Raw genomic sequence first — 25,753 nt, 5'->3', positions numbered from 1 at the left:
ACCAAGGCCACCTGCTGCTCCTTGTTCAGGTCCTTCATTATTACTTCCACAATGCATCAAAGAGTCCAGTGTTCGCGGAGACATGGGGAACAAGTCACTTGTGTTACCAGAGTTTGTTCTGTGCAAATTAAATAGAAAGAGCAGCAAAGATTTTCATGTCAGAGCCAAATTTCAAGTTGTGATAACTGTGCAATTAATTTAATGAAAACAGCTTACTAATTACTGCTTTGTTAATGTCTTAAATAACACTTCTCTCTTCACCCGATTCTCTTCTCATCCCTAAAACACGAGGCAGACAAAGCAAATGCTTCATCTGTTTCCACATTTTGGTTTTTCCCCGAAGAGGTCACTGGCCTGAAGCCAGAGGCTTCGGCTTGAGGGACGCCACTCCACAACATGCATGGCTGACGAGGAGTTTCTCCCTCTCTTAACACCTGCCATTGGTGTATTTCAGGTTGATAATTGATGTAGGGGGGCTAAATTAGGCTAACAGAAAACACAATCATGGTTTGAGAACATTAACACAATACTGACTGAAGAGATCTTAAACACAGCTCTAATTGAATAACAAGCATTCCTCATTTAAAACATGCACTTTGAATTTATAAAATGGACGCAGTTTGCTTTTAGAATACATTTTGTGAAACTTCAGCCAACAGCAAGATATAGCAGGGCTTGACGGGATGAAGTTGTAGATAGGGCCTGCATTCTGTGGGACAATGGTTCTACTGAATGTGGCCACTTTATCAGCAGTTGTAGGGAACAAAATGGCTACCAATGCCAGTTTGATGAATGGAACTATGCAGCTCAAAACTGATAACGCAGGTGCAAGGCAGACATAAGGATTTTCTCAGGGTCGGATTAGTGTCTGTTCTCCCATTTCACTGTCCAATGTCCTGTGTTGCTAGGCAACCGAGGAAGGTAACATCCGAAATTAAGGACAAATAAGATCCCCTGAGCCCAGGATGTAAATTGTTATTGGCTTGAGTTGGTGAGAGATGATTACTGACTGATTTGTATTAATGTTTATTGGATGATGTCTACCGGAAAAGTGGGAAATATGATTTTGAACATGTATAATTGCCCTCATGGAGGCATTGTTTTTCAGAGTGATATTGGGCTGCCCGCATTCGCTACCTGGAGTGCTGGGCAACTTTATATCGTTCTCCAATCGATCGTTTGGTTAATAAAGTCACGACTTAAAATCACTGCACTGAGTTTCATGAGTCTTTGTATTTGGCTTAAGTTTAGCAATACATAGCCTCAAAAGAAAACCCCCATCAACATAATTAACCTGTTCGGCTGTGCTATGAACGCACATTGGTGGCCACCGAGCCCTGGAGTGGGGATTGAAGCCAGGGCTTCTGACTCAGCAGCAGAGGATGCTACCCATTGTGCCACAAGACCTCCAAACAGTATTTCAACTTCTATAAAATGTTCTTGTTAACAAGTTGCTCACTGAAGATGGTTAAATTACAAAACTTGCCACTGAGGAGCATGAAAAGTAGTAACAAAAAATAATATGCATGTTTTTACTCACGGTGTCACACAAATGAATTTTCGTTTCAGGTATGCAAATGTTTCTGCAACATTGAAAAAAATGAAAATTAGCTCAGGGTATTTTTTTTAAAAATTAAAATTAAACAAGTATTTTGTAGTCAAAGAATATAGATTTGAAGAATGTAGGTCTCCATTTTCTATCCTTATAATCTAAACATATTTGCTGGCTGAAAAGTTGAATACGCAATTTTTAAATAATGAACAATTGTTCCAAGCACAACTCAAGGATAGGTGGGAGTATTGTCAAAAACAGTTCACTGCAAGGACACAGTGACTGCAAATTTCATAAAGAGTAGATGATGGAAGCACAAGGTATACATGATATGTTGCAGGCACAGAAGAGGGTGTGAATCAGATAAAGTTACATTTCTTGGTGGAACCAGCAATGTAGAGGTATAGGAATCAGGTCCTTCAAAAAGACCTTCCAAAGTGAGGATTAAGGAGGTAATCTCAAGAATAGTTAATTTCTGGAGATAAATGGGCGGCACAGTAGCATGGTGGTTAGCACTGCTCCTTCACAGCTCCAGGGACCTGGGTTCGATTCCCGGCTTGGGTCACTGTCTGTGTGGAGTTTGCACATTCTCCTCGTGTCTGCGTGGGTTTCCTCCGGGTGCTCCGGTTTCCTCCCATAGTCCAAAGATGTGCGGGTTAGGTTGATTGGCCATGCTAAAAAAATTGCCCCTTAGTGTCCTGGGATGCGTAGATTAGAGGGATTAGTGGGTAAAATATGTAGGGATATGGGGGTAGGGGCTGAGTGGGATTGTGGTCGGTGCAGACTCGATGGGCCGAATGGCCTCTTTCTGTACTGTAGGGTTTCTATGATTTCTATGAAATGGGTAAAATGGTGGAGGGGAGGAAGGTTCAGATGCATTGGGTCCAGTTCTGGTACTGGGATGAACTTTATTGGCAAGGTAGCCAACACATGTACTATAATGTTAACAAGGTTTGAGGGGGATGGTTAAAAATGAAATGAGTAACAAAGTTCAAGGTGTGTAGATAATATTGAGGTAACAAGGTTGAAAGAAATTTCAGAGAAAGCGATATGGGTAAATGAGATTGAGGTACAAAGCAGTTAATTAAATAATGGAACAGGCTTGAGGGGCTGAATAGCCTACTTTTGTTCTTATGTTTCTAAATAGATTGAGAGTAGCTTAATGTACTTAATTACAATTGAGTTATAAAAATAATGGAAAAGGTCCAATGTCAATTCACTGGCAAGTTACAAAGGACGAGAGGTTACTGTTATGGATACAACTTTAGAAGTTATCGTTTCACTGGCATGGAGAAGGTTGCAGAGTTCTTCAAAATCATGAAGTGGTGTGCAAAAATAAATAAGGATAAACTGTTTCTGCTAGTGAGCAAGACTGTAATGAGAGGGAACATATTTTAGATCATTTCAAAAATCTAATGGGGGGAATTAGAAAAATAAAATTAACAATTACATTGTGGAAATAGCCAACTGCTCATAAAAGAGAAAAATTATAGAGTAGTGAACTAGAAAATGATAGAACTAGAAACGTTAATCGGAAATAAAACCAAGTGACTTATTCAGAGAAAATGGGTGGAGTAGATTTTGATGGGTTGCATGATCCATTTCTATGCTGTAACATTCAACAATTCAGAAATGTCACTGAATTTGCTATCTTGGAAATTCTTTGGCTTCTCAGGGGATGTCAGTTATAAGAAGCCGTTGTATGCAATCTGCAATACAGCCAGTGGTTGCAAAGGAAGATGGCACTGGCTCTGCCTTGCAGGCAATCCATGGGTCCATCACTGTAGAAGAATATCAGCTGAATATAGCATGGTTTAACTGATAGAGAACATTCTAGGATTGATTGAGTCCAGATCACTTCCAAATTGGATCTAAAGAATAGACTATGTTGAAACAGGTGAAGGTACTCTTTTGTTCTCATCAATATGTGCACTCTACATGAAGACAGCTGCTTGTCTCATTGTCTGCTGATAATTCACCTTGAGCTGTTTCCATGGTAGTTTTTATTAGTGGTGTTTGCCATTGCCGCTCACTCACATGGGACGTGGCTAACAGGTCCATCTACCTCAGCAGAAGATAAATGGGTAATAATGGTGGCAGAGAGGAAAGTTCAGATGTATTGGGTCCAGTTCTGGGAATGGGAATTAAACCTATTTAATTGGCATTATTCCGAACCACATGCTAGTCATCTAGCTAACTGGCTCTAATCTCTAACACATCAGTTACTTTGAAAAGTCTCTGGCTTCTCTTATTTTACAGCTGGCTAAATGAACCTAAACTTCAAAGTACGGACTGGTTTTCAAGGTGCACAATGAACAGCTTCGTATTATCAACATTTTGAACTTATAGTTCAACAAGAATACAGAAGACCAAGTATGAGAGCTTCGGCAGTATTCAAAGTTTCACCTGGATCATTGGGATCAATAGCTTCTTGAGGTTCACTACAGCAATATTTTCCAAATGCCTCTTCCTTTGGAATGTCAGGATATAAATAGACGAGTGGTGACACGAGGATATTGGTTGCATCCATGATCTTGTAGCTTATGATAATGTCAGCAAAAGACATGTTAGTCAGTTGCTGTTTGGTGTATGGTTCCACAGACTGGATCTGGGTCTTTCCTGTTAGAAAGTAAAACAAAAAGCTAAATTAAATGAAACTTAAAAAAAGGGTGGGTTACAATGATGAAACATTTCAATATATTTAAACATTTCATTAATTCAATTTAATTTACACCAAGCATGAAAAAAAATCTCAAGGTCAAACTTCCAAGAAAAGCTCATTTTTGTTTTGGCATGATTTTGGTCTCCTTGAGGTGAAAAATGTCAGTTCTTAAGAATGGAACATGTCAGCTTTGGACATCCAGTGCGAGTGTGAAACACAAGATCATCAAGAGTTCTCCATTTACTGAAACTGCCTCACATTAAGATATGTAATTGAAAACTGTTACAAACCATTGATATCCTTTTCCACCCATGTAAACGTGATTCCTCCTTCTTTGTTGCTCTCACTGAAACGAAGGAGGAATGTGCCTGGGGGTTTCACGTTCAGTAAGGCTCTCTCTCTTTCTTTGCTTATGAAACCCATGATATACCTATTACAAATCAAATCGTGCACGTCAGTAAAATTACAAATTTTATTAAAAATAGATCAAAGTTTGTGCACTGTGCCAAGTTCAGAATACTTCGAAGGTCTTTATCAAAATTTAACCTAACAGATTGCTGCGATCTGTAGGATTGAACATGCCAAATGCTAAAACACAGGTTTGCGTAATGAAATGCAGTATAATTAATTTAAACAATGAGAGACTGAAGTAACAACAAGCATGTGAAGCATTACAAATAAAAAGGCGTATTATGGCAAACTCTTACCCATCATTCCACAGAGAAAGAATGAATTTCTTCACCAAGTCTATGATATTGTCCAGCCATACCCAGAATGAAAATGCTTTGCCTGGCATATTCTCCTAAATAAAAAAGAGTATCGAGGGAAATTCAAAAATGTTTTAAAAAATACCAGTATACTTGTTATTTAAGTTTTCATTGCCATGCAACTAAGAAAATAATTGCTATCCTGAAATTGCTCACGCATTTTGTGCAATAAAACCTTTTTGCACGTCAGTAGTAAATACAATGGACATAGCCAAGTGAGATGTTATTTAGAAAGTATCAGTTAACAAAAAAACAACACTGATATTATCTGGAGCTTGTGGACTATGAATAGGTATAATGAAGATTCTGACTAAATATTTGACAGAACAACGAGGAGAATTAAAACTTGAAAAAAATAAAAAGTTGTTTGAAAAGCAGGACTTCTGACCAAAGAATGAATGGCAGGAAAATGAGTTTAAAACTTAATAGCGAATCTTTCGAAAGATACTAACTAATTGAATAAGGAAAGAGGATGTTCACTCACTTTACAGAATTTTGCCCAAGTGATTTGGCACCCAGAGTAGTTGACACCAGGACCTAAAAACCAGAACAAAACAATTACTAAAAGAATTTTAAGAAATCAAATGAAATTAATGAAGCATTTCAAAAATACAAATAGAAAGTATCTCAGCCACTCTAGTCCTACATGCTTATCAACATTATCCTGCTTGAGTTATACCCATTGGATGGTCATACAACAGTTTATAGAAAAATCGTAAATGCTCCCAAGATGAAATAAGGTATATGGTGGTAGGCAGTCAGCCACTAGGGAGGACAAGGGTCAAAATAGATAATGACTTTTTTCATGCGTTTCAAGTTCATAATTTGCTGCATTTGTTCTGAATGGTTCTAACGAAATCAATATCTTATTTACCAAGGAAAAATGAATGAAATTTACAAAATTTAGATTGCTTTACATAATGGTTTTACACTTCACTGAACTGTTCCTAAATACTTCTGAATGAATTACTTTTTAGACTGCATGACAGCACCCTGCACCAACAAGATCCCACATCACAATGAGAACCACCAGCTAATTTGTGCTTTTTTGGCAATCTTTGCTGAAGGAGGAACGTTGGCTTAGACATGGAGAGAACACTTCCATTTTTTTTATTTGATTTATTATTGTCACATATATCACAGGATCTTGAGCTGGTGGATGGAAGCTTGATTTTTTAAAAAGGATATATTTATCTATTCATTAATATAAATTTTTATATGCATCGATTAAGTACAGTACAGCAAGAGGCCATTCTGTCCATCACATTTACACTGACTCTCGGATAGAGTATCTTACCCAGATCCACTCCCCCATCCTATCCCTGTAGGAAACTTGGAAGAAACCCACACAGACATAGGGAGAATGTCAGTGTGGAGTTTGCACAGTCACCCAAGGCCAGAATCGAACCTGGGTCCCTGACGCTGTGAAGCAGCAGTGCTAACCACTTTACCACAATGTCATATCAAAGAACAGAGCTCCAATAAGGCAGCATTCTCAGTGCTGGCGTGGGGATTGCAAGTAGATTCAACATTCTTAGCAATGATGTTAGACCATACAGTGTGCAAAATATTTACTCTGTACCAGTTTCAAATGCTGGAACATAATTAGCATTAATAAATGACTTTCAATCAGTATTTAATTTCCTAATTGGAATAGACAATATCCTCTGTACCATTTTCGTGAAGGTTTGAACCATTTCCAACAGTAGAATATCAGAGAACTAGTCTGATAAATTTGAGTGCTCAGGTCTGCTACCTACTGGTTCAAGGACACTTTTCTATTTCTATTACTCACCTAGCAGCTTCTCGGCCAGTGTCCCTAGCTGCTCCATATTCAGGCCTCTTTTGGTGGTAGAAGAAAATTGCCAACTCAGGATCTCTGCGACTTGGTCCCACGTGGCAACTGGTGGTTTAGTGAAAAAGTTCACGTTCTGTTTGAAAACAGGATGTAATAAGTATCCTAATTCAATTTGTGGCAGTGTGATAATGGCAATACCTTAAATGTTTTATATTAGTCTGTTGATAAAAGTACTAAAGCTGTTACATCTTGTAAATTTATCACCTTCGAACCTTGTTATATAGATAGTGACTTTATTACCATCAAATACACTAAACTTTGATTAATCATCAATACTTCCATAGAATTTAAGCGATCTTCATGACCATTTACTGCATCTCCATCCTCTACCCCCACCAAAAAAAGTGCAAAATATCTACAGTTAGTTTAAACATTTTTAAAAGGCATCTTCTGGGATGAAAAACAAATTGAAGATCAAAGCAAATACTTCCATCATTTCTGAACTGCACTTCAGAAAGTACAGTTTTAGAACTATGACAATAAACAAACAGGAACAAAGCAAAGAATTCAGTGAATGACAAGTTTTGAAAGATGACTGATTTTAGGGCAGTACTATAGCACAGTGGTTAGCACTGCTGCCTCACAGCTCCAGGAACCCGGGTTTGATTCCCGGCTTGGGTCACTGTCTGTGTGGAGTTTGCACATTCCTCCCGTATCTGAATGGGTTTCCTCTGGGTGTCCGGTTTCCTCCCACATCACGAAAGACATGCTGGTTAGGGTGCATTGACACAAACAGGTGCCGGACTGTGGCGACTAGGGGAATTTCACAGTAACTTCATTGCGGCAGACATGCTAGGATCATTTAAGACTTATCTAGATAGCCACATGAACAGACTGGGAAGAGGGATACAAACGGATGGTCTAGTTAGGAACACATGATCGGTGCAGGCTTGGAGGGCCGAAGGGCCTGTTCCTGTGCTGTATTGTTCTTTGTTCTTTGCAGTGTTAATGAAAGGCTTACTTGTGACTAATAAATAAACAAACAAACAAACTTTATAAAACTTTATTTTTCATTTTGACTTTGCAATATCCTGGTAACATGAATGAAGGCTTTAAAATATTGGCTGCGTCATATTTCTGAACAGCAGATTAAGCTTTCTGAAAGAAATGTCATCTGGGACTGATTAGGTTCCAAAGCTGACTGTGTATCAACACAGATTCTATATTAAGCTGAGGTCTCTTTAGAAACATGGAGGCAGATCTTGACTGTACCACAAGCGTAAAGTGGGTGATCGTAAATTGGCAGCCTGTTTTACATCTCTCCCAATTTTGTTCCTAGATTGGACTTGAAACCAAAACCCGTTGACTCAGAAGTGAGTGTGCTATTACTGCATCAAAGTTGATCTCAATGACTGAACACATCCAAACAGTTCTGACAAATCATGTGAAATATTGGAAATAGTCACTTCCCTAAATAGAACATACAATTTTTTAAACCACTCAATATCTTACATGTACACATTGCACTCAATACTCCCTTTCAAACTAAACCAGATCATCTTAAATTTAAGCAACAGTTGAGTTTCATACCTTTGGGTTATTGGTTAGCATATTATACCAAAGGATTGAGGCCCAAGCATTTGGCATCTGACAGATGTTGGAGATTACCACAACTGGCAGTGAAGAGGTCTGTCAAAGAGTTTATATAGATCGTTAATACTGCATGCAAAAACTTGTCACAAGCTCTCTAGATCTTAAAGAAAAACATAGTATTTAATTTTGGTTTCTTCAAAGGGACATACAAGAGCATTATCTTCTGAGAAAAAAACATATGTACAAATCCTGTAAGCTGGCCTCCCAACTTTCCTTCTACGCTGCCTAGAGTGATAGAAAAAATGGCGGTACATATATCACATCCCATCTTAAGAGAGTTTGGATCAAGTATAGTAGCTTGAGTGTTAGGTTAAGCCCATCAATATATAAATGTGTGGCAGAGTGCCTGGTGTAATGTACTAAACTACAGTGGTAGATTGCTGAAGGCACAACCACAAAAGTTGGAAATATGTGAAGTATGCCTAAACAGAACACAACTTAGCAAGCAAAAAGGAATTATTTTAAAACAAATGTGAGCTTGTACATTAATAGAAATGCAAGCAATAAGAAAGTTGGAATAAATTAACAACTAGTTAATAACTAGCAGATGACACAATGTTAACACACCTCCAAATCAATTTTAAGTCCTTGATGATAAACTTCTGTCTCAAAGGTTATTAGATGCAGCTCTTCAGTGACAATGAGGGAAGCCTGAAACAAAAAAATGGGAACTAATAAGTAAAAGTGATCCAGTTAAAACAATTCTCTCTTATTCCTTATGCCTAACACTTGGAAGTTATCAAAAAGGAAAAACCCTCCAGTCAATGACAAGTTTATCCTCTAAACTAATTGCATATGTTGCTACATGTGTCATAGCAATTACTGGTTACAATGGGGACATTAATAATGACTCTTCTGGGAGAAACTTGGGAAGTATTTATCCACTATTAGAGATGCCTCAGGCAAAAATTATGCAGCAAACAAATTATTTCCATTTCAAAGTATGCAAACCTGCGCAAAGAGTAGCATCCATTCAATGAAACTTAGGATACCCCTAGGTTCATAATCAGAGAGCTATTATAATAGGAAACAGAAATACTAACTTTGTGATGCAAAAGTTAACAGCATTGGTGCAGAACTAGTCAATGGATAGAGTAAAAAAATTTTGTTGCAAGAATTTGTACATTTTAATTCTATACTTACATCACTACTAGCTCTGCCTCCATTTCCACATCTCTGTTCTCGGAGTGTCTGGAAGAAGAAACATATTAATCAGTAAATGTAGGCATTGATTAAATAACATGATGTTATAGTGAAATGTCTCATTGGAAAAACAAAAGCTAAAAAAATCTTTCAGATTTTCAGAGTTCTGTTAAATGGGAAAACTTAACTGTGCCAAATGATAAGAGTTTGTAATAAAGTGACTTAATGAAACTCAATAAGTGCGATCATACCAGTCGCCCCCACTGCAGCAAGGTTGGATAATTTGGCCAAATCTCCATTCGCTGCAGCAGGATGGGAAAATCATGCTGGTGTGAACAGCCATAACATTCCGGCCAATGTTTATCATTAAATAGGAATACACGCCATTGAACAATGCTAAGACTTCGTATACAAGTAATGAATTCACTTTATGTAAGTGAGTCATTATCCCTTTTAATTTGATGCTCCTTTAATTTCACTACAGTTTAATCTGTATGGATGTCCTTTAAATTGTTATAAAAAGTAATGCACAGAATCAAATTTTATGCAAAGAAAATGGAATATACCAAACCTTAACTGGATTCTGCAATGGTACATCACTATTTGCACCAAAAGGTATTCATGAGAGAAAGATGAAATTCTCACACTTAGAGGCAAATAAATTTAATCCAGACAATGGGGATTTCAGCCAGTGGCTGGAGCTGGCAAGATTCTCAGATTGCTTCCATTGGGAAAGCCTGCCATATTATATGTCACGGTAAGAAGTCTCACAACACCAGGTTAAAGTCCAACAGGTTTATTTGGTAGCAAATACCATAAGCTTTCGGAGCACTGCTCCTTCGTCAGTAAAGTGACTTAATTAAGTAACTTAAAGTGACTGACGAAGGAGCAGTGCTCCGAAAGCTTATGGTATTTGCTACCAAATAAACCTGTTGGACTTTAACCTGGTGTTGTGAGACTTCTTACCGTGTTCACCCCAATCCAACGCCGGCATCTCCACATCATATTATATGTCAGTCAGACACATTAGGATCCCATTTTATGATTTGGAACACCATTAATTGTCCATTTGAGAGCCCAAATTAGCATCTGGGCACAAAGGATGCCCAGGAACCTTATCCACCATCCCACCCTACTGGACTTGCACAACACAGGAAGCTTGCAGGGTCTCCACCCCCTCCCACCCAAATAAACGCCCCCTCAGTCTCCAAACTTATTTCTGTGGGCATTAAATTCTGCTCTCAGATACTTTGCCAGTAATAGTAACTAAGTTTTAAACATACAGTTTAAACATACCTGTCGTCACAGAGAATATTGCATTATTTACATGTAAACATCTATATGAGCATTACGTAAACGGTCTATGACAATCATTTAAGAGCAGTTTTCCCACAATACTTACCAAATGCTTAAATTCTGCTGACAGACTTCCATTGTTTGATTCTTCCATATTCATAACTTTTGTATTGGTTCCCAAAATGTTGAATTTCCGTGACCTAAGGTGAAGGTATGATAAGTCTGTAAGTGACATTCCAGCTGGAATGTTCCAGTATAATAGATCTTTTACCCTCAACTAATTTTAATCCGAAATTTAGTAACAGTTACTTTGTGACCAGTAGCATTCCTCAGCCTGTCCCAGAAGTATAGTTTATGGACCCTGAAGCATGCCAAAACTAGTTATGGTTGCAATGCCATCAAGAGTTTGTTATAAGAAATGATGTAATAGAACTATACATGCCACTTATTGTGTATGCACATTAATTTTGCAACGTGCAAGTTATCAAAATGTTACTAAAGCTTTTAAAAGCAAAACAAAAGAATGAGAATATAAGTGTTCTGTGTAAACATGTAAACCTCTCAATGAATTTAAAATACTGCAGTTAGATTAAACGTAGCCATGTGTCTGTTATGGACTAACAACATGACAAATACATGATTTACATTCTTGTGCCTGGGGATAAGTGCTAAACAATTTGATGGAATAAATGCCTATGTATTGTGTCAGATAGCTCTTTCACTATTTTAAACTGGGTTAAGCAAACTCTAAAATAACTGCCTTTTTTCCTAGGCTGTGTTGGAAATTAATTTAGTTAGTGGTGCCTCAAAACAAAAGCTGTTTCTACAACAAGTGCATTTAACTGGTATGGACTGGAACCCTAGCCAACTCAACTATGGGCCATCTGAAAGAGAATGTACATTTCATTTATTGACTCCAATCTGAGATGCATCGAGAATATCTTCTGACTTCTGTAGAAGGGTCATTTAGACTGAAATTCATAGAACTCAGAATCTCTACAGTGCAGAAGGAGACCATTCGGCCCATTGAGTCTGTACTGACCACAATCCCACCCAGGCCCTATTCTCGTAACTCCACAAATTTACCCTGTTAATCCCCCTGATACTAGGGTCAATTTAGTATGGCCAATCAACCTAACCCGCACATTTTTGGAGTGTGGGAGGAAACCGGAGTACCTGGAGAAAACCCAGAGACATGGGGAGAACGTGCAAACTCCACACAGACAGTCACCCAAGCCGGAAGTCAAACCCGGGTCCCTGGCACTTGAGAGGCGCAGTGCTAACCACTGTGCGCCCCAAATGTTAAGTTTGTTTTTCTCCACAGATGCTGCCAGACCTGCTGAGTTTATCCAGCATTTTCTCTTTTTATTTCAGATTTCCAGCATCCACAGTATTTTGCTTTTATCTTCTGAAGTGGTCTAGCAAGCTGCGTAATCCAGGGCAATTACGCTGGGCAATAAATACAGTTTTGCCCTTCATCACTCACATCCATAGAAAACATTTTAAAACAAGGTGTGCTCAAAGGGGTTTTCTATCTTTTTGCCCCTATGAAATGACTCGTTTGACTGTTATTTGTTCAGAAATCTCTTAGGCAGATAATTACTATTATTCAGCTGGACAGCCGGCATGAAAGAGAGGGCAAGAACATTTGCCTTGCTCATGAACAGTCTACAAAGTAGTCTTGCAACATATCGAACTGATCTGAATCTTTGCACCACTCGTTTCCAACTGATTTTTTGATCTTGTGTGTAAATAAATAAATTCAACTTGCAATTTTGGCCTGAACAAGGATGTCTAGCACTATCAACCCACTGGAGGGGGCATAACTGCCTGGTGGGCAATCCAAACAATTTTATGTGCTAATTAGTTCAGTAAAAGGACAATTGCTAGTCTCATGGCACATTGCTCTTGTGCACCATAGAACCATAGAAAATTACAGCTCAGAAACAGGCCTTTTGGCCCTTCTTGTCTGTGCCGAACCATTTTATGCCTAGTCCCACTGACCTGCACTTGGACCATATCCCTCCACACACCTCTCATCCATGAACCCGTCCAAGTTTTTCTTAAATGTTAAAAGTGACCCCGCATTTACCACTTTATCCGGCAGCTCATTCCACACTCCCACCACTCTCTGCGTGAAGAAGCCCCCCCTAATATTCCCTTTAAACTTTTCTCCTTTCACCCTTAACCCATGCCCTCTGGTTTTTTTCTCCCCTAGCCTCAGCAGAAAAAGCTTGCTTGCATTCACTCTATCTATACCCATCAAAATCTTATACACCTCTATCAAATCTCCCCTCAATCTTCTACGCTCCAGGAAATAAAGTCCCAACCTATTCAATCTCTCTCTGTAACTCAGCTTCTCAAGTCCCGGCAACATCCTTGTGAACCTTCTCTGCACTCTTTCAATCTTATTTACATCCTTCCTGTAACTAGGTGACCAAAACTGTACACAATACTCCAAATTCGGCCTCACCAATGCCTTATATAACCTTACCATAACACTCCAACTTTTATACTCGATACTCCGATTTATAAAGGCCAATGTACCAAAGGCACTCTTTACGACCCTATCCACCTGTAACGTCACGCCATAAATAAGGTTGCAAGTTGGGGATTGTGGAAAATAAACACAGTGAACACAAACAAAAAGCCCCAAAATAACTTTCAACTTCCATGGAAGAGAGGACAAAGAGGAAAGACAAACTCACCCCCTCAGTGCAGAACCATCTCCAGAATCCCTGGAATAAAATTGAGAGAAAATACTAAGTGTACATTCTGCATTGGTCTGTGGTAGTGTGATCTCAAAGAAGTAAAACATAAAATAATTTGGATTAACATTTTTGAAACTGATGTTTTTGTAGTTTTGCTAGATATTCTAAACTAACTTACTTTCCCCAGTTAAAGAACATCCAAATAACTGGGAAATGGTCACTCCAATGATACTATGCCTGAAGTTGACTGGAGACACATTTACTAACACCAGGTTAAAGTCCAACAGGTTTATTTGGTAGCAAAAGCCACACAAGCTTTCGAGGCTCTAAGCCCCTTCTTCAGGTGAGTGGGAATTCTGTTCACAAACAGAACTTATAAAGACACAGACTCAATTTACATGAATAATGGTTGGAACCCCGGCATCTCCACATCATGACACATTTACTGCCATGATTCTAGTAACACATTTGAAAAAGTAGAAGAAATTCACCCCTTCCAAAATTCCCTCATCCACATTTTAGAATTGGTATCAGCAAACTCAATGCATTGGGTGTTGGCTCTGTGCATTATCATGCAATAAAGGACATGTGCTTGACGAGCTCTGCATCCCCCTTTTTTGCCTAAAGTGCTGTTGCACAACATTCTTGAGTGCACAAAATGCTCATTAAAGAAATAATATATTTTAATAAGGCTCATGCTCCAAAGTGCAGCATGAATGCCTGAACAGCATGCCAGATAGTCAGCTCTTGTTCTTGAAGAGTAACATAAGAACATGGCTGAACTGTATTTCAACTTCCTCCAAATCCTGATAAATCATTGGCTCAACATCCACAGCTTTGAGGAGAAGAGCATTCCAGATTTCTATCGTGTGTGAGATAGTGCCACTGGCTGTCACTCCCAATCAATAAAGTTCTAATTTTCAGAGTTTCCCCTCTTGTTCTTGACTCTGAGGTAACTGCTTTACTCTGCAATTACCCTATCAAATCCCTTTAACATTTTAGACATCTCAATTAGATCACCCCTCAACAGTTGAAATAAAGGTACAAATGCCAGGTTTAGGTAAACTATCCTCAGAAATTAACCCTTTAAGCTTTTTAACCTGTATTCTTCCCAGATTGATACATCCTTCCTGAGATGCGAATGCTAAAATTGAGTTCTAAAACAGATGGGCTTTGACCAAAGTTCTACACAAATGCTACATAGGGTGAAATCTTACCAAAATATTGCAGTGTTATTCTCTTTAGAGAAACATGCCGGTTTTCTCTCGATCTTACAGCACCTTACAAGACAGTGTGTTTGGGCCTAAACACACTGGCAAAACCCAGCTGCAGTGAGATAGGTCGATCATACCAGGAATAAATCTCCCGCTCAGCCCACCAGGGAGGTCTCAGGGGCTCCCCTCCCCACCCCCAATCAGAGTCGGCACTTCTCTCCCCACCATCCCCAATTAGCTCCTACCTCCCCCCTTCCCCCCGCCCAGTTGTCAGCCCTTTCCCCCAATTATCAGCCCACTACCAAATCTGAATGAACCCCTCTTTCCCCCATGAGGTTCCTAATGGGCCCAGCCCCCTGCCACTAGTTGGCACTGCCAGGTTGGCACTGGCATGGTGCACCTGGCAGTGCCAACCTGTGCCAAGGGGAAGTGCTGAGCGCACTGCCAGGTCACTGCCTGGCCATGTCCCCCTTCCCTGGGTGTTATACCTTTCTGACCCCGGGGAGACCCCACGACAGGTTCATGTGCAAGTGAATCTGTTGTAAATGGCACTGGCATGCCCACTGAATATCTAGTTGGGGGAGGGTGTCTAATGTACTAAAATGAGCTTCTGTGCTCCCGCAGCGTGTTTCATGCCACTCTGCGGTGAGGGGCCTGGGCTCATAATTGCCCCCATAGTTTACTGCCTTTTGCATTCCAAGCTACTTGAGACTAAGGTCAACGTTCTTTAGGGCCTTTTTTAGGGCAAATTTTTTTTTTTTTAAATCGCTTGGAGACAACTGAGCTACCCATTCTACTTTTCCTCGAACAGTATCCCTTCCAATTTATAGGTGCCAATGGCTGGCTTATGCAATGCTTATGCAGGAAACCCAAACTACAACCTCAGCACATCTTACATTAATAAGCTAACCTCACATTATTAGGCAAGATTAACTCATTCATGTGAATGTGTTGTTTAGACCGCCTTGTTAGTCCCAAAAAAGCTACATGGGTAATGTATAAAACAGGGAAAACACAAATTCACCATTATACCCATCAATGTATCAGACTTAGGGGCTCTTAAAGGCAAGTGTGCATTATTATAAGGTATCGACACACCATATTAACTCATATAAAGCTCTGTAAAATATATATACAACTACTGGCAAAAATCATACAGAGCACTGACAGGGTATTCTTAAATTAGTGGAAGTTAACTGTAGAAGGTGCAACAACACACATCACCAGCAAATGAAATACCTCCAGAGTTAACTACAAATATGCTCAGCAGTATGCAAGTTCATTTGCACTCACTTGTCAATGGCAACCTTGATTTTAAGCTGGTAATTCAACTCAGGAAATTTAACCAGCAACCTGTGAACAGAAAGCGCAGTAGATTTGATAAGTGTGATAGTTATGACAAAGTGAAACAAAGAATATTAATTTTGAACTTCCTAAATAATGTATGTAAACAAGCATCAGGCACTGTGGACCATATCCACAAAAGCTTTTAGGCAACTAACAAAATGCATATAGCTAACACCAGGAAACTAGTACCTACTACTATAACAGTTTCTTCATAGGAGGGAAATTATCTCACTGTGGGACTGAATGGAGTAAAGTTCCCCCAATCTTCACTTGCAAGATGAGCATGAAATAGTCATTCTGCCACTTTCACTTCAATGCAAAGTAATTTTAGCTGCAGAGTAAGGTACATTTTGATGTCAGGATCTGTTGCGACCCTGAGCACACCAAAAACAAGCAATGTGAAACCTATTCTTGAGAGAGGATTTCACTTGCTTGGAGTTCACAAACCAGTTGTCGGCAAATACATATTTCACTTTCAACCATGCAGCAAGGAAGCTTCAACTCAGATTATGTCCTAGAGTCCTGTCATGATGGTTAAACTCTCAGCTTTCGGAAAATGAGATTTAGTCAAGCAAACACTTTAATAGCAGACATGAAACCTACAAATTTCTTTAATGAATATCCATCATGATAGTGAAGGCAAATATATAAAGTCACTGAAGTATTATAACTCCCAGCAATGATTATTTTAAATACTAATGGGAAAGAGGTTTTTTTGGGGCGGCATGGTGGCACACTAGCTAGCACTTCTGCCTCACATGCCAGGGACCCAGGTTCAATTCCGGCCTCGGGTCACTGTCTGTGTGGAGTGTGCACGTTCTCCCAATGTCTGTGTGGGTTTCCTCCGTGTGCTCCGGTTTCTTCCCACAATTCAAAGATGTGCGGGTTAGGTTGATTGGCCATGCTAAATTGCCCTTTAGTGCCAAGGGCACTAGCTAGGGTAAGTAGGTAGGGTTATGGGGATAGGGCCTGAGCTGGATTATGGTCGTTGCAGACTTGATGGGCTGAACGGCCTCATGCTGCACTGTAGGGATTCTATGAAATACTAATCAATTACAATCAAAGTATCAGAACTGATTTCTAACAATCACTTGATGCTTTTGCTGTCAAATGCTCTCAATAAGTATTTTTCTACTTACCTTACTTTTGTTGTGAACTGCACACCTGTTTTGATCACTAATGGACGGTCTGGATGCATTGGCATGCACGGCTGTCGCTCCACAACAAAAGCACTGAGAACAGAAACAGGTTAAATAAACTTTGCAGGGCTGGACAATTGGCCTTCAAATAACTGCATTTGATGGTAGTCTGGTGGGACTGTGCTAGTATATTATGTAATGGACCTTGTTAGAATTCCAGCTTGGATGGTGTAATAGTTAATCATTACCCCCATTTTCTAGTTGATGACTTTTTTTAGATTGTTAGCAGTAGTAAGTGACAGTAAAGGAAGAACTGTAACTAGCTGAGTTGGGATCAACATCTTGCACTTTCCTCTCAATGAAGTGGATTCACAGTCATCACAAGACAAATAGGGTTAAGGTTTTCTTTCTGACAGTGGTAAGGCAAATGAGTTATGGCTTCCTCAACTCAGCTTTTAATAACTATTGCACAAAGCACCAATAAGGTGGCAGTTATAACATGGGGATTTACAATCAGCTAAGATTTATTATCTTGTTTCCATGCAATGTAGACTATGATAAATAATTTGGTGAAATATAGGGAAATGTCCACGCTCATCTAATTGTTTTCTCAGCCTGAGCTTGAGATCATAAAATGACGCAGAAGATTAGGCAAATAGAAATTAATCCAGTTTGCTAAACCACAGTAGTTATAAGTACAAAGCACATATTTAAATGCTAGAATGGAAAATTGCATAATTACATTTTTTATATCTCAGATCTCATTTTTCATAATTCTATTATTTTATAAATACAAACCCATGATGCATTCCCATAAGGTTTAGAGGAGCATTTTAATGCGAAGCAAAGGGCTGCATAAGATCAAAAGGAAAGAGTAACATCCACAAGATTGAAGTACCTTTTAATTAAGCTCCTAAATAATTCAACAATCCTCTCCTCCAGCACTGGTCTGTGATGAACAATAGGATCACCTTTGTAAGAAACCTTTTGCTGCAATTCTTCCAGTTTCTTAATCTGCTGACGTGTTTGGAGTTGAGACTCGGCCAAAGATGTAATCCTGATCATGGGCAAAATAAAACATACATTGTGCCATGTGGATATTTGATTTGTAATGATAGCCCCCAACAAAATATCGCAAATATTGACGTATGCATCACATAATTGGGAATATTAAAATGGTTCCTAGTTATCAACATATTTCTTACCAGTTTTCAAGACGGTCAAGGCAGATATTGGGTGGACCTCCAATGCATGCTATTTGTTGCCGCCTTTTCCAGTCGGCCAATTCTTCATCGGTCAATGTCTTTTGCACAAACTCCATAGTAGACAATAGGGCAGCTAGATCAGTGACTATTTGCTGTTAGAAAGGAAAATTTTAAGGCAAGAATAAGACTTACTTTGAAAGATCTGAACTGAGAAACAGCATCATAATAAGCAAAATAGAAAGATCCCTGAAGATCATGTATAATTGTTTTTAAGAACTTTACCCTCCTCATCTGATCCAAAGCTGTCAACATCTGTTCCAGTTGTGCCATCTTCTGCCTTGTTGCTGCTTGTGAATTCCCATTCAAATCTTGCACATCTGTTAACATTCAGAGCAGAATGCTGTGTTTAAGAGATGTGAGAGTGCACTACAAATTCAATTAACTCATTTCCAGACACACCCTATTATTCATTTACTTTACACTCTTACTGCTGCTTCCTTTTAAACTATTTATCAAAACTACTCACCTCCTTGGCTTTTCAATGTCTTGTAGTTAAAATCAAAATCATCCTGCAGATTTTCCAGTACTTTTATCTTGTGTTCAAGATCCTGAAAAACAAACATACGTATACCTTTTATATGCCAAGGCATGATTTGTTGCAAACCTCATTTAAAATAAAACTAATGGTCCCTGAACAGCAGAGATTACATTTACTTTAATGCAACATCAAATTTAAGGGTATTGCTCAAAGAGAAAGCCAGAATGTGTTTCACACGTATTGAATATTAAGGAGGTAGGCAAACACTAAGGGAGTATCAGATGTTTAAACTAAAAATCAATTTAAAGGTCTTAGAACCTCATCTCCAATGGTAAACAGTGGAATATGAGTAACGTGGCAGAACAAATTAGTGGGGCTTAACCGCATACTCCTGTTCATATATTCCTAACCTTCACTGAGAATTCCCACAGATCAAAGCTGTTTCGATACATGGTTTATTCCAAATAATCTATAAACAAATGTTCTCGGCTTGCATGACAATTCACTTTGCAAACGTGTACAACACTAGGTGTAGAATTATCAGATTTTAATAAAACTCTGCACAGGCAACGATCTTCATTAACACCATGGACCGAGTACCCTTGTCTAAACAGTTAAAGTAGTTTGAAAATTTCTATGCTGAGCAAGGCCTGACTTGCAACATCGTAAAATATCATTTTTTGGTTGATGATCCTTCATCTTTGTAGACCCTAGATTTCTAAATAGCAGTTGTGATACTCCACGGTTTTCAGTTTACTTGGCATTGTAGAGTTATACTATTTCCCGTTTACCATTGCAACAGTTCAAATCGATGCATGTAATTACATCTGTATTTTTTCTGTAACTCAAATGGACTCACCTGTACCCTCTTCCGTACATCCTGCAAATTATGTTCAAGAATCTGCTGTTTCTCAGTTACCACAGAGCTGTGATGTGGCGACTGTCCAGCTTGCTGAAAAGATAACATTTTAAATATTTAATTTAAGCTAAGAAAAGTCGGAATGGCAAATTTACAACACGCCCATTTCAGCACCAGACTAATATGAACATATCTGAAATATCTTTAATAAAGTAATAGATAATAGTCAAAAAAACTAGGAGGGAAATTAAATTATTTTTGATTAAGAAGCGATGAGTTGTGGTCAGGAATATACGACTTAAAAAGGTGCTGGAAGCAGATTCAATATTATCTTTCTAAAGGGTAATGAATATATCAGATATTTCAATCTGTTCCAATATCACTATGGTATACTGTGAAACAGGCTTTTGGTGTCTGTGCGTGTGTGTGTGTGTGTGGATTAATTTAATTGAAATGAAGACGGTTAAACTGCAAGGTTAAAAACATCACAAATGAGTTCGGCATGAAAGTAATTATTTTGAAGTGGAGATCAGCGGGGCTAAGATAGGACACGAGTGAGCAGCATGAATAGAGATTAGCATTAGGAAGATAAGGCGGGGAATGACTTAAAGGAAAACTATCGTTAACAAGTCCAATTGGCAAAAATCGTAAATGAATAAATCAAAGTATTAAGTTTATTTTTTACCCTACAATAGTAGCCATAAAATAACTTGAAAGATTTGTATTTTCTGGGAAAGGGGGCTTCCAAAGGGATGTAAAACAACAGATTTATAGATGAAAGGGGAAAAACATTTAAGGACAGATCGAAGGCTTTGTAGGTAGGTGTGTGTGGTGTGTCGAGCACTTTAAGGGATGTTTCCCTGAATGGGTCATATGACCCGCAGATCCAATCGGGAGCCGAGTTAGGGACTCATTCAGATTTTACTGGGCTTCTTTTAGCAGTCAGAGTTTTGGGCATGGTGAGTTTAAGACCTTTTTCATTGCCCTGTAACTTGTATAATTGTTCTGTTAATAAACCTTTGTTAGTTCACTGACCAGAGTTCAAGTCTTATCCTGCTACACTACATTGGTGACAAGGGTAAACTGGAAAACCTCTGTGGCCAGTTGTAATTCAAGACCAAGCTTTGACTGGACATAGGCCACAACAGCAAAATGTGAGTTAAGCATGCCTTTGATTGGGAAATCCGAAGCTTTTGATCCCAGTGTGGAGCACTGGGGTTTAATACGTTGAGCGCCCAAAATTATTCATTAGAGGGGGGGAGGAGGAGGAGGAGAGAGAATGTATGGAGAGAGAGAGAGAGAGAGAGAGAGAGAAAAACAGTGGATTACCCAGTTGTCAGTATGAGGAACTTCAGCTCTGGATCAAGTTGTATGTTTCACTTCTCTGGAGGTTCCTGATCCTAAACCTTGTGACGTTAATAAAGGAGCACCTTCATCCCAAACTATCTATAATCATGCAGCGGTGTAATTTAAATCAACTAACAGGAACTGGTGAGTCTATTGCAGAGTTTGTGGCCAGATAGAGATAGCTGGCTGCACAGTGCGATTTTGGAACCAGGCTCCAAGATATGCTCAGAGACAGACTAGTCTGTGGTGTGAACCATTTGACCACACAGAAAAAGCTGCTGGCTGAAATGGATGCCCTTTCAAAATGCATGGATATGCTTCACAGCATCAATGGCAGCAATAGAGAGGTTGCAGCAGATGTTTGCCAACCACAGGTTACTGGAGGTCCTGGTGTCAGATTAACGACTCGACTTTCACCAGTGAGGGGTTTCATGGTTTTTTTTAAACCACCAAATGGGGTTTGGGATGTTAAAACAGCACCTTACCATCCGGCTTCCAACTGTTTGGCAGAGAAAGTGGTCCAGACTTTTAAGGTATCATGAAAAAGCTGCCACTGTACTCCCTGCAAACTAAAGTATTGGGGTTTCTGATGGCTTATCAGATAAGACCATAAGACATAGGAGCGGAAGTAAGGCCATTCGGCCCATCGAGTCCACTCCACCATTCAATCATGGTTGATTTCAACTCCATTTACCCGCTCTCTCCCCATAGCCCTTAATTCCTCGAGAAATCAAGAATTTATCAATTTCTGTCTTGAAGACGCTCAACGTCTCGGCCTCCACAGCCCTCTCTGGCAATGAATTCCACAGACCTACCACTCTCTGGCTGAAGAAATTTCTCCTCATCTCTGTTCTAAAGTGACTCCCTTTTATTCTAAGGCTGTGCCCCCGCGTCCTAGTCTCCCCTGCTAATGGAAACAACTTCCCTACGTCCATCCTATCTAAGCCGTTCATTATCTTGTAAGTTTCTATTAGATCTCCCCTCAACCTCCTAAACTCCAATGAATATAATCCCACGATCCTCAGACGTTCATCGTATGTCAGGCCTACCATTCCTGGGATCATCCGTGTGAATCTCCGCTGGACCCGCTCCAGTGCCAGTATGTCCTTCCTGAGGTGTGGGGCCCAAAATTGCTCACAGTACTCCAAATGGGGCCTAACCAGTGCTTTATAAAGCCTCAGAAGTACATCCCTGCTTTTGTATTCCAAGCCTCTTGAGATAAATGACAACATTACATTTGCTTTCTTAATTACGGACTCAACCTGCAAGTTTACCTTTAGAGAATCCTGGTCTAGGACTCCCAAGTCCCTTTGCACTTTAGCATTATGAATTTTGTCACCGTTTAGAAAATAGTCCATGCCTCTATTCTTTTTTCCAAAGTGCAAGACCTCGCACTTGCCCACGTTGAATTTCATCAGCCACTTCTTGGACCACTCTCCTAAACTGTCTAAATCTTTCTGCAGCCTCCCCACCTCCTCAATACTACCTGCCCCTCCACCTATCTTTATATCATCGGCAAACTTGGCCAGAATGCCCCCAGTCCCGTCATCTAGATCGTTAATATATAAAGAGAACAGCTGTGGCCCCAACACTGAACCCTGCGGGACACCACTTGTCACCGGTTGCCATTCTGAGAAAGAACCTTTTATCCCAACTCTCTGCCTTCTGTCTGACAGCCAATCGTCAATCCATGTTAGTACCTTGCCTCGAATACCATGGGCCCTTATTTTACTCAGCAGTCTCCCATGAGGCATCTTGTCCCTCATGCCACACTGGGGGTGTCCCCTGCTCAATTGTTGATGGGTGGGGATCTTTGGATGCACCTACATCTTGTACTTCCAGTATTGGCAGGGCGGGTGGAGATAGTTTTGGGAAAATTCCACCCACTGACTTTCTACGCTACATTAATACCACATGTTAAACTGGTGTCAGTCTGAGATACTTTTGGCCTCTAGTTTGAGATAGAGAAGAGAAGGTTACTCAAACCTATCAATGGTTACAGGAAATTCAATAATTCTTATCTGGGGTAGTGATATTCTACTTCCAGTGACAGATCACCCTGTCTTAGACAAACATTTGACTGCAAAGATTGGCACACTGGTGCAGGTGATGGTGACTTGGTGAGATTGAATGTGACTATGCACTCTAAAGCCTAATTCACTTACTCTCTTAGAAGAAAGATATAATGACATACAAACACATCTTTAAAAAAAAATCAGTGCTTTATAATTAATAATGAATCATACATTGACATGTTTCACATCCTGACTGTGTTAATAAATTTCTGATGCCTTCTGTACAGCTGTGCTTAAATTTTACTTTTATCATTCAATGCACATTCTAATATATACTCCCTATGCTGTGTTTCTAAAGAAAATACTTTTACTTAAAATTGAATCGAATTACATCCAGAGGAAGTGAGCATAATAGTTAATTTATTCAGACAGAATATATGCATGGAGTTTAATTTGTTAGTTTGGTTGATAAAACATTCCAATTACGCTTCATTCACCTGTGACACGGATGTAGCAACTTGAAGAAGACGAGCTTCTTCCCATAAGCATCGAGCTATAATGCGTGCAATCTCCATAGGCCTCTCTAAATATCTGTTCTGTAAAAACAAAATGGTAGGAAGAAATAAAGTGACGACAAATCCCTCAGAAAAAGAATAATTAACTTTCCATAAAAGTCACAGTCCAAAGTTGTGTTTTTTATTTAATCTGTAAAAAAGTGATATTATTAAATTCCATCCTTCGTGATAGTTTTAGTCTCTCCTCCAGTTCCCACTCTGTAGGTCTTTAGTCCAGCTCCAGGTTTTTTTAATGCCATTTATGCCTATTTGTGTGTCTAACTCCTAATATCATGTGATTGGCAGCAACCAGATGGTCTCAATTTTGCAAAATTGCTGTTCATTCGTGTGATCACATTTTTGGACCTGGTAGTCATGATGGATATCTGACTAAGTTTGAAAGTAGTGAGTTTCACTTATATAAAAACCTGCCACACCAAGGGATGATACTATCAGCAGTAAACAGCAGCAGCAGCCGGAAGCCATCTGCAGGCAATCTATAAACATGAACGTATAAAGCCACTAAAAGATAGCGTGCCCGGTGTTAAAGCAAGTGCGTGCTCAGGACAGGTATTTAAATTGCAGAAATCCCATATTATACACGGTTAACTTCTGAGCACCCATTTCAAATAAAATTATGCAAAGTCAGCACTTATAAAATTCTCCAATGTTCTTTGAGAATGTGCTCAACGGTCTCAAATATTTTAACACAGGCGCATGTCTAAAGTTTTTGAGTTCTATTTTTTATAACAGACCCCCCAAAATTTAAAATGTGGACCTACTGCACGTCAACAAATAAACCTGCAGGAAGGCACTGGTAAAATTAAAATACAATTGCTTTTTTTCCCAAAATCAATGGAAGTACCTGGCCTCCAGGATTATTGATTTTCCATTTTTAATCACCAAGGCTCACATCAATGTTAAACTATACACCTACAACCAGCATCTAGGCACGGGTCACACTTGACCAGCTATGATGGGCGGGCCACAATGTCCGCATGCCCAACACGATTCCCAAAATAAGTGCTCCACTCCGAGTTCCGCAATGGCTAGCAATCGCCAGGTGGGCAGAGAAAATGCTACAAGGATAGTCTGAAAGCCTCCCCAAATAAATGCAGCATCCCCATCGACGTGGGGGAATCACTTGCCTCCGAACGCACAAACCGGAGAAGTAGCATCTGCGAAGGCACCAATCACCTTGAGCATCAGCGGGTGGAGCACGCGAAGACAAAGCATAAACAGCGGAAAGAGAGCGCAGAGTCCAGAGCATCCCACCCACCCATCTCATCAAACACCACCTGCAAAACGTATGGCAAAGTCTGCAGCTCCAGGAGTGGACTATTCAGCCACCGCAGAACCCACCTCCCCGGAATGGAAGCAAATCTTCCTCAACCCTGAGGGACTGCCAAAGAAGAATACCTGCAAGTACTGTTTAATCTTCCGCAGATTGTGTTGATATAGGACATTGGATTCCTGTAGAAATCTGCTGTACTGTTGATCAATCTCACCCAACAGATTATGGAACACTAGCGTAGCATGTGATTCCTTGCTGGCAGCATATGCCCTAGAAGGTTAAAGAGTCATTTCTGTGTCAGAATCTGTACTTCAGTCGCCACATTTGTAGTTTCATTATAAAAAAGATCACTATAGATAATTGCAAACAAAATGTCAAAGAAATCAAAACAAATGTATTGATTAAAAGGGGGGCACATAAAACAAGTCAGAATATATTTTGTGACTTACTCTACAAGTACATGAACAATTAGCCAATTTGGTTATTGCCTTTGTACTTTATATACATTGGTTTACCACAGTCTGAAGAGGAATCATAGGGACTCACAACATTAACGCCGTTTCTCTCCCCATAGATGCTGCCAGACTTGAGGTTTTCCAGCATTTTCTGTTTTTATTTCAGCCTGAAAATACTCCCAGGATTGGGGTGTCAAGGCTGAA

At 39.5% G+C, this 25,753-nt stretch overlaps 1 protein-coding gene across 1 annotated transcript in view; it reads right to left on the bottom strand.

The window, feature by feature from the left end:
- The window catches only part of stat3 (signal transducer and activator of transcription 3 (acute-phase response factor)), a 52,026-nt gene that overhangs the window by 2,744 nt on the left and 23,529 nt on the right, over nucleotides 1-25,753 (bottom strand). Inside the window, exons 4-24 of the mRNA XM_078224033.1 lie at nucleotides 25,220-25,364; nucleotides 23,744-23,842; nucleotides 19,885-19,977; nucleotides 19,014-19,095; nucleotides 18,770-18,864; nucleotides 18,488-18,639; nucleotides 18,181-18,339; nucleotides 17,283-17,375; nucleotides 16,090-16,149; nucleotides 13,580-13,609; nucleotides 10,978-11,071; nucleotides 9,576-9,623; nucleotides 9,000-9,083; nucleotides 8,370-8,468; nucleotides 6,777-6,912; nucleotides 5,466-5,518; nucleotides 4,922-5,016; nucleotides 4,505-4,644; nucleotides 3,959-4,171; nucleotides 1,541-1,583; nucleotides 3-118 (exon numbers count right to left, since the gene is read on the bottom strand). Coding sequence (XP_078080159.1) covers nucleotides 3-118; nucleotides 1,541-1,583; nucleotides 3,959-4,171; nucleotides 4,505-4,644; nucleotides 4,922-5,016; nucleotides 5,466-5,518; nucleotides 6,777-6,912; nucleotides 8,370-8,468; nucleotides 9,000-9,083; nucleotides 9,576-9,623; nucleotides 10,978-11,071; nucleotides 13,580-13,609; nucleotides 16,090-16,149; nucleotides 17,283-17,375; nucleotides 18,181-18,339; nucleotides 18,488-18,639; nucleotides 18,770-18,864; nucleotides 19,014-19,095; nucleotides 19,885-19,977; nucleotides 23,744-23,842; nucleotides 25,220-25,364 — 2,129 coding nt within the window. The remainder of the gene's footprint in view (nucleotides 1-2; nucleotides 119-1,540; nucleotides 1,584-3,958; nucleotides 4,172-4,504; nucleotides 4,645-4,921; nucleotides 5,017-5,465; nucleotides 5,519-6,776; nucleotides 6,913-8,369; nucleotides 8,469-8,999; nucleotides 9,084-9,575; nucleotides 9,624-10,977; nucleotides 11,072-13,579; nucleotides 13,610-16,089; nucleotides 16,150-17,282; nucleotides 17,376-18,180; nucleotides 18,340-18,487; nucleotides 18,640-18,769; nucleotides 18,865-19,013; nucleotides 19,096-19,884; nucleotides 19,978-23,743; nucleotides 23,843-25,219; nucleotides 25,365-25,753) is intronic.

This window comes from Mustelus asterias, chromosome 11 (assembly GCF_964213995.1).
Source record: "Mustelus asterias chromosome 11, sMusAst1.hap1.1, whole genome shotgun sequence".
Lineage (NCBI taxonomy): Eukaryota > Metazoa > Chordata > Chondrichthyes > Carcharhiniformes > Triakidae > Mustelus > Mustelus asterias.
The sequence above is the reverse complement of the archived record's forward strand: the minus strand, read 5'-3'. Positions and strand labels throughout refer to the sequence as shown.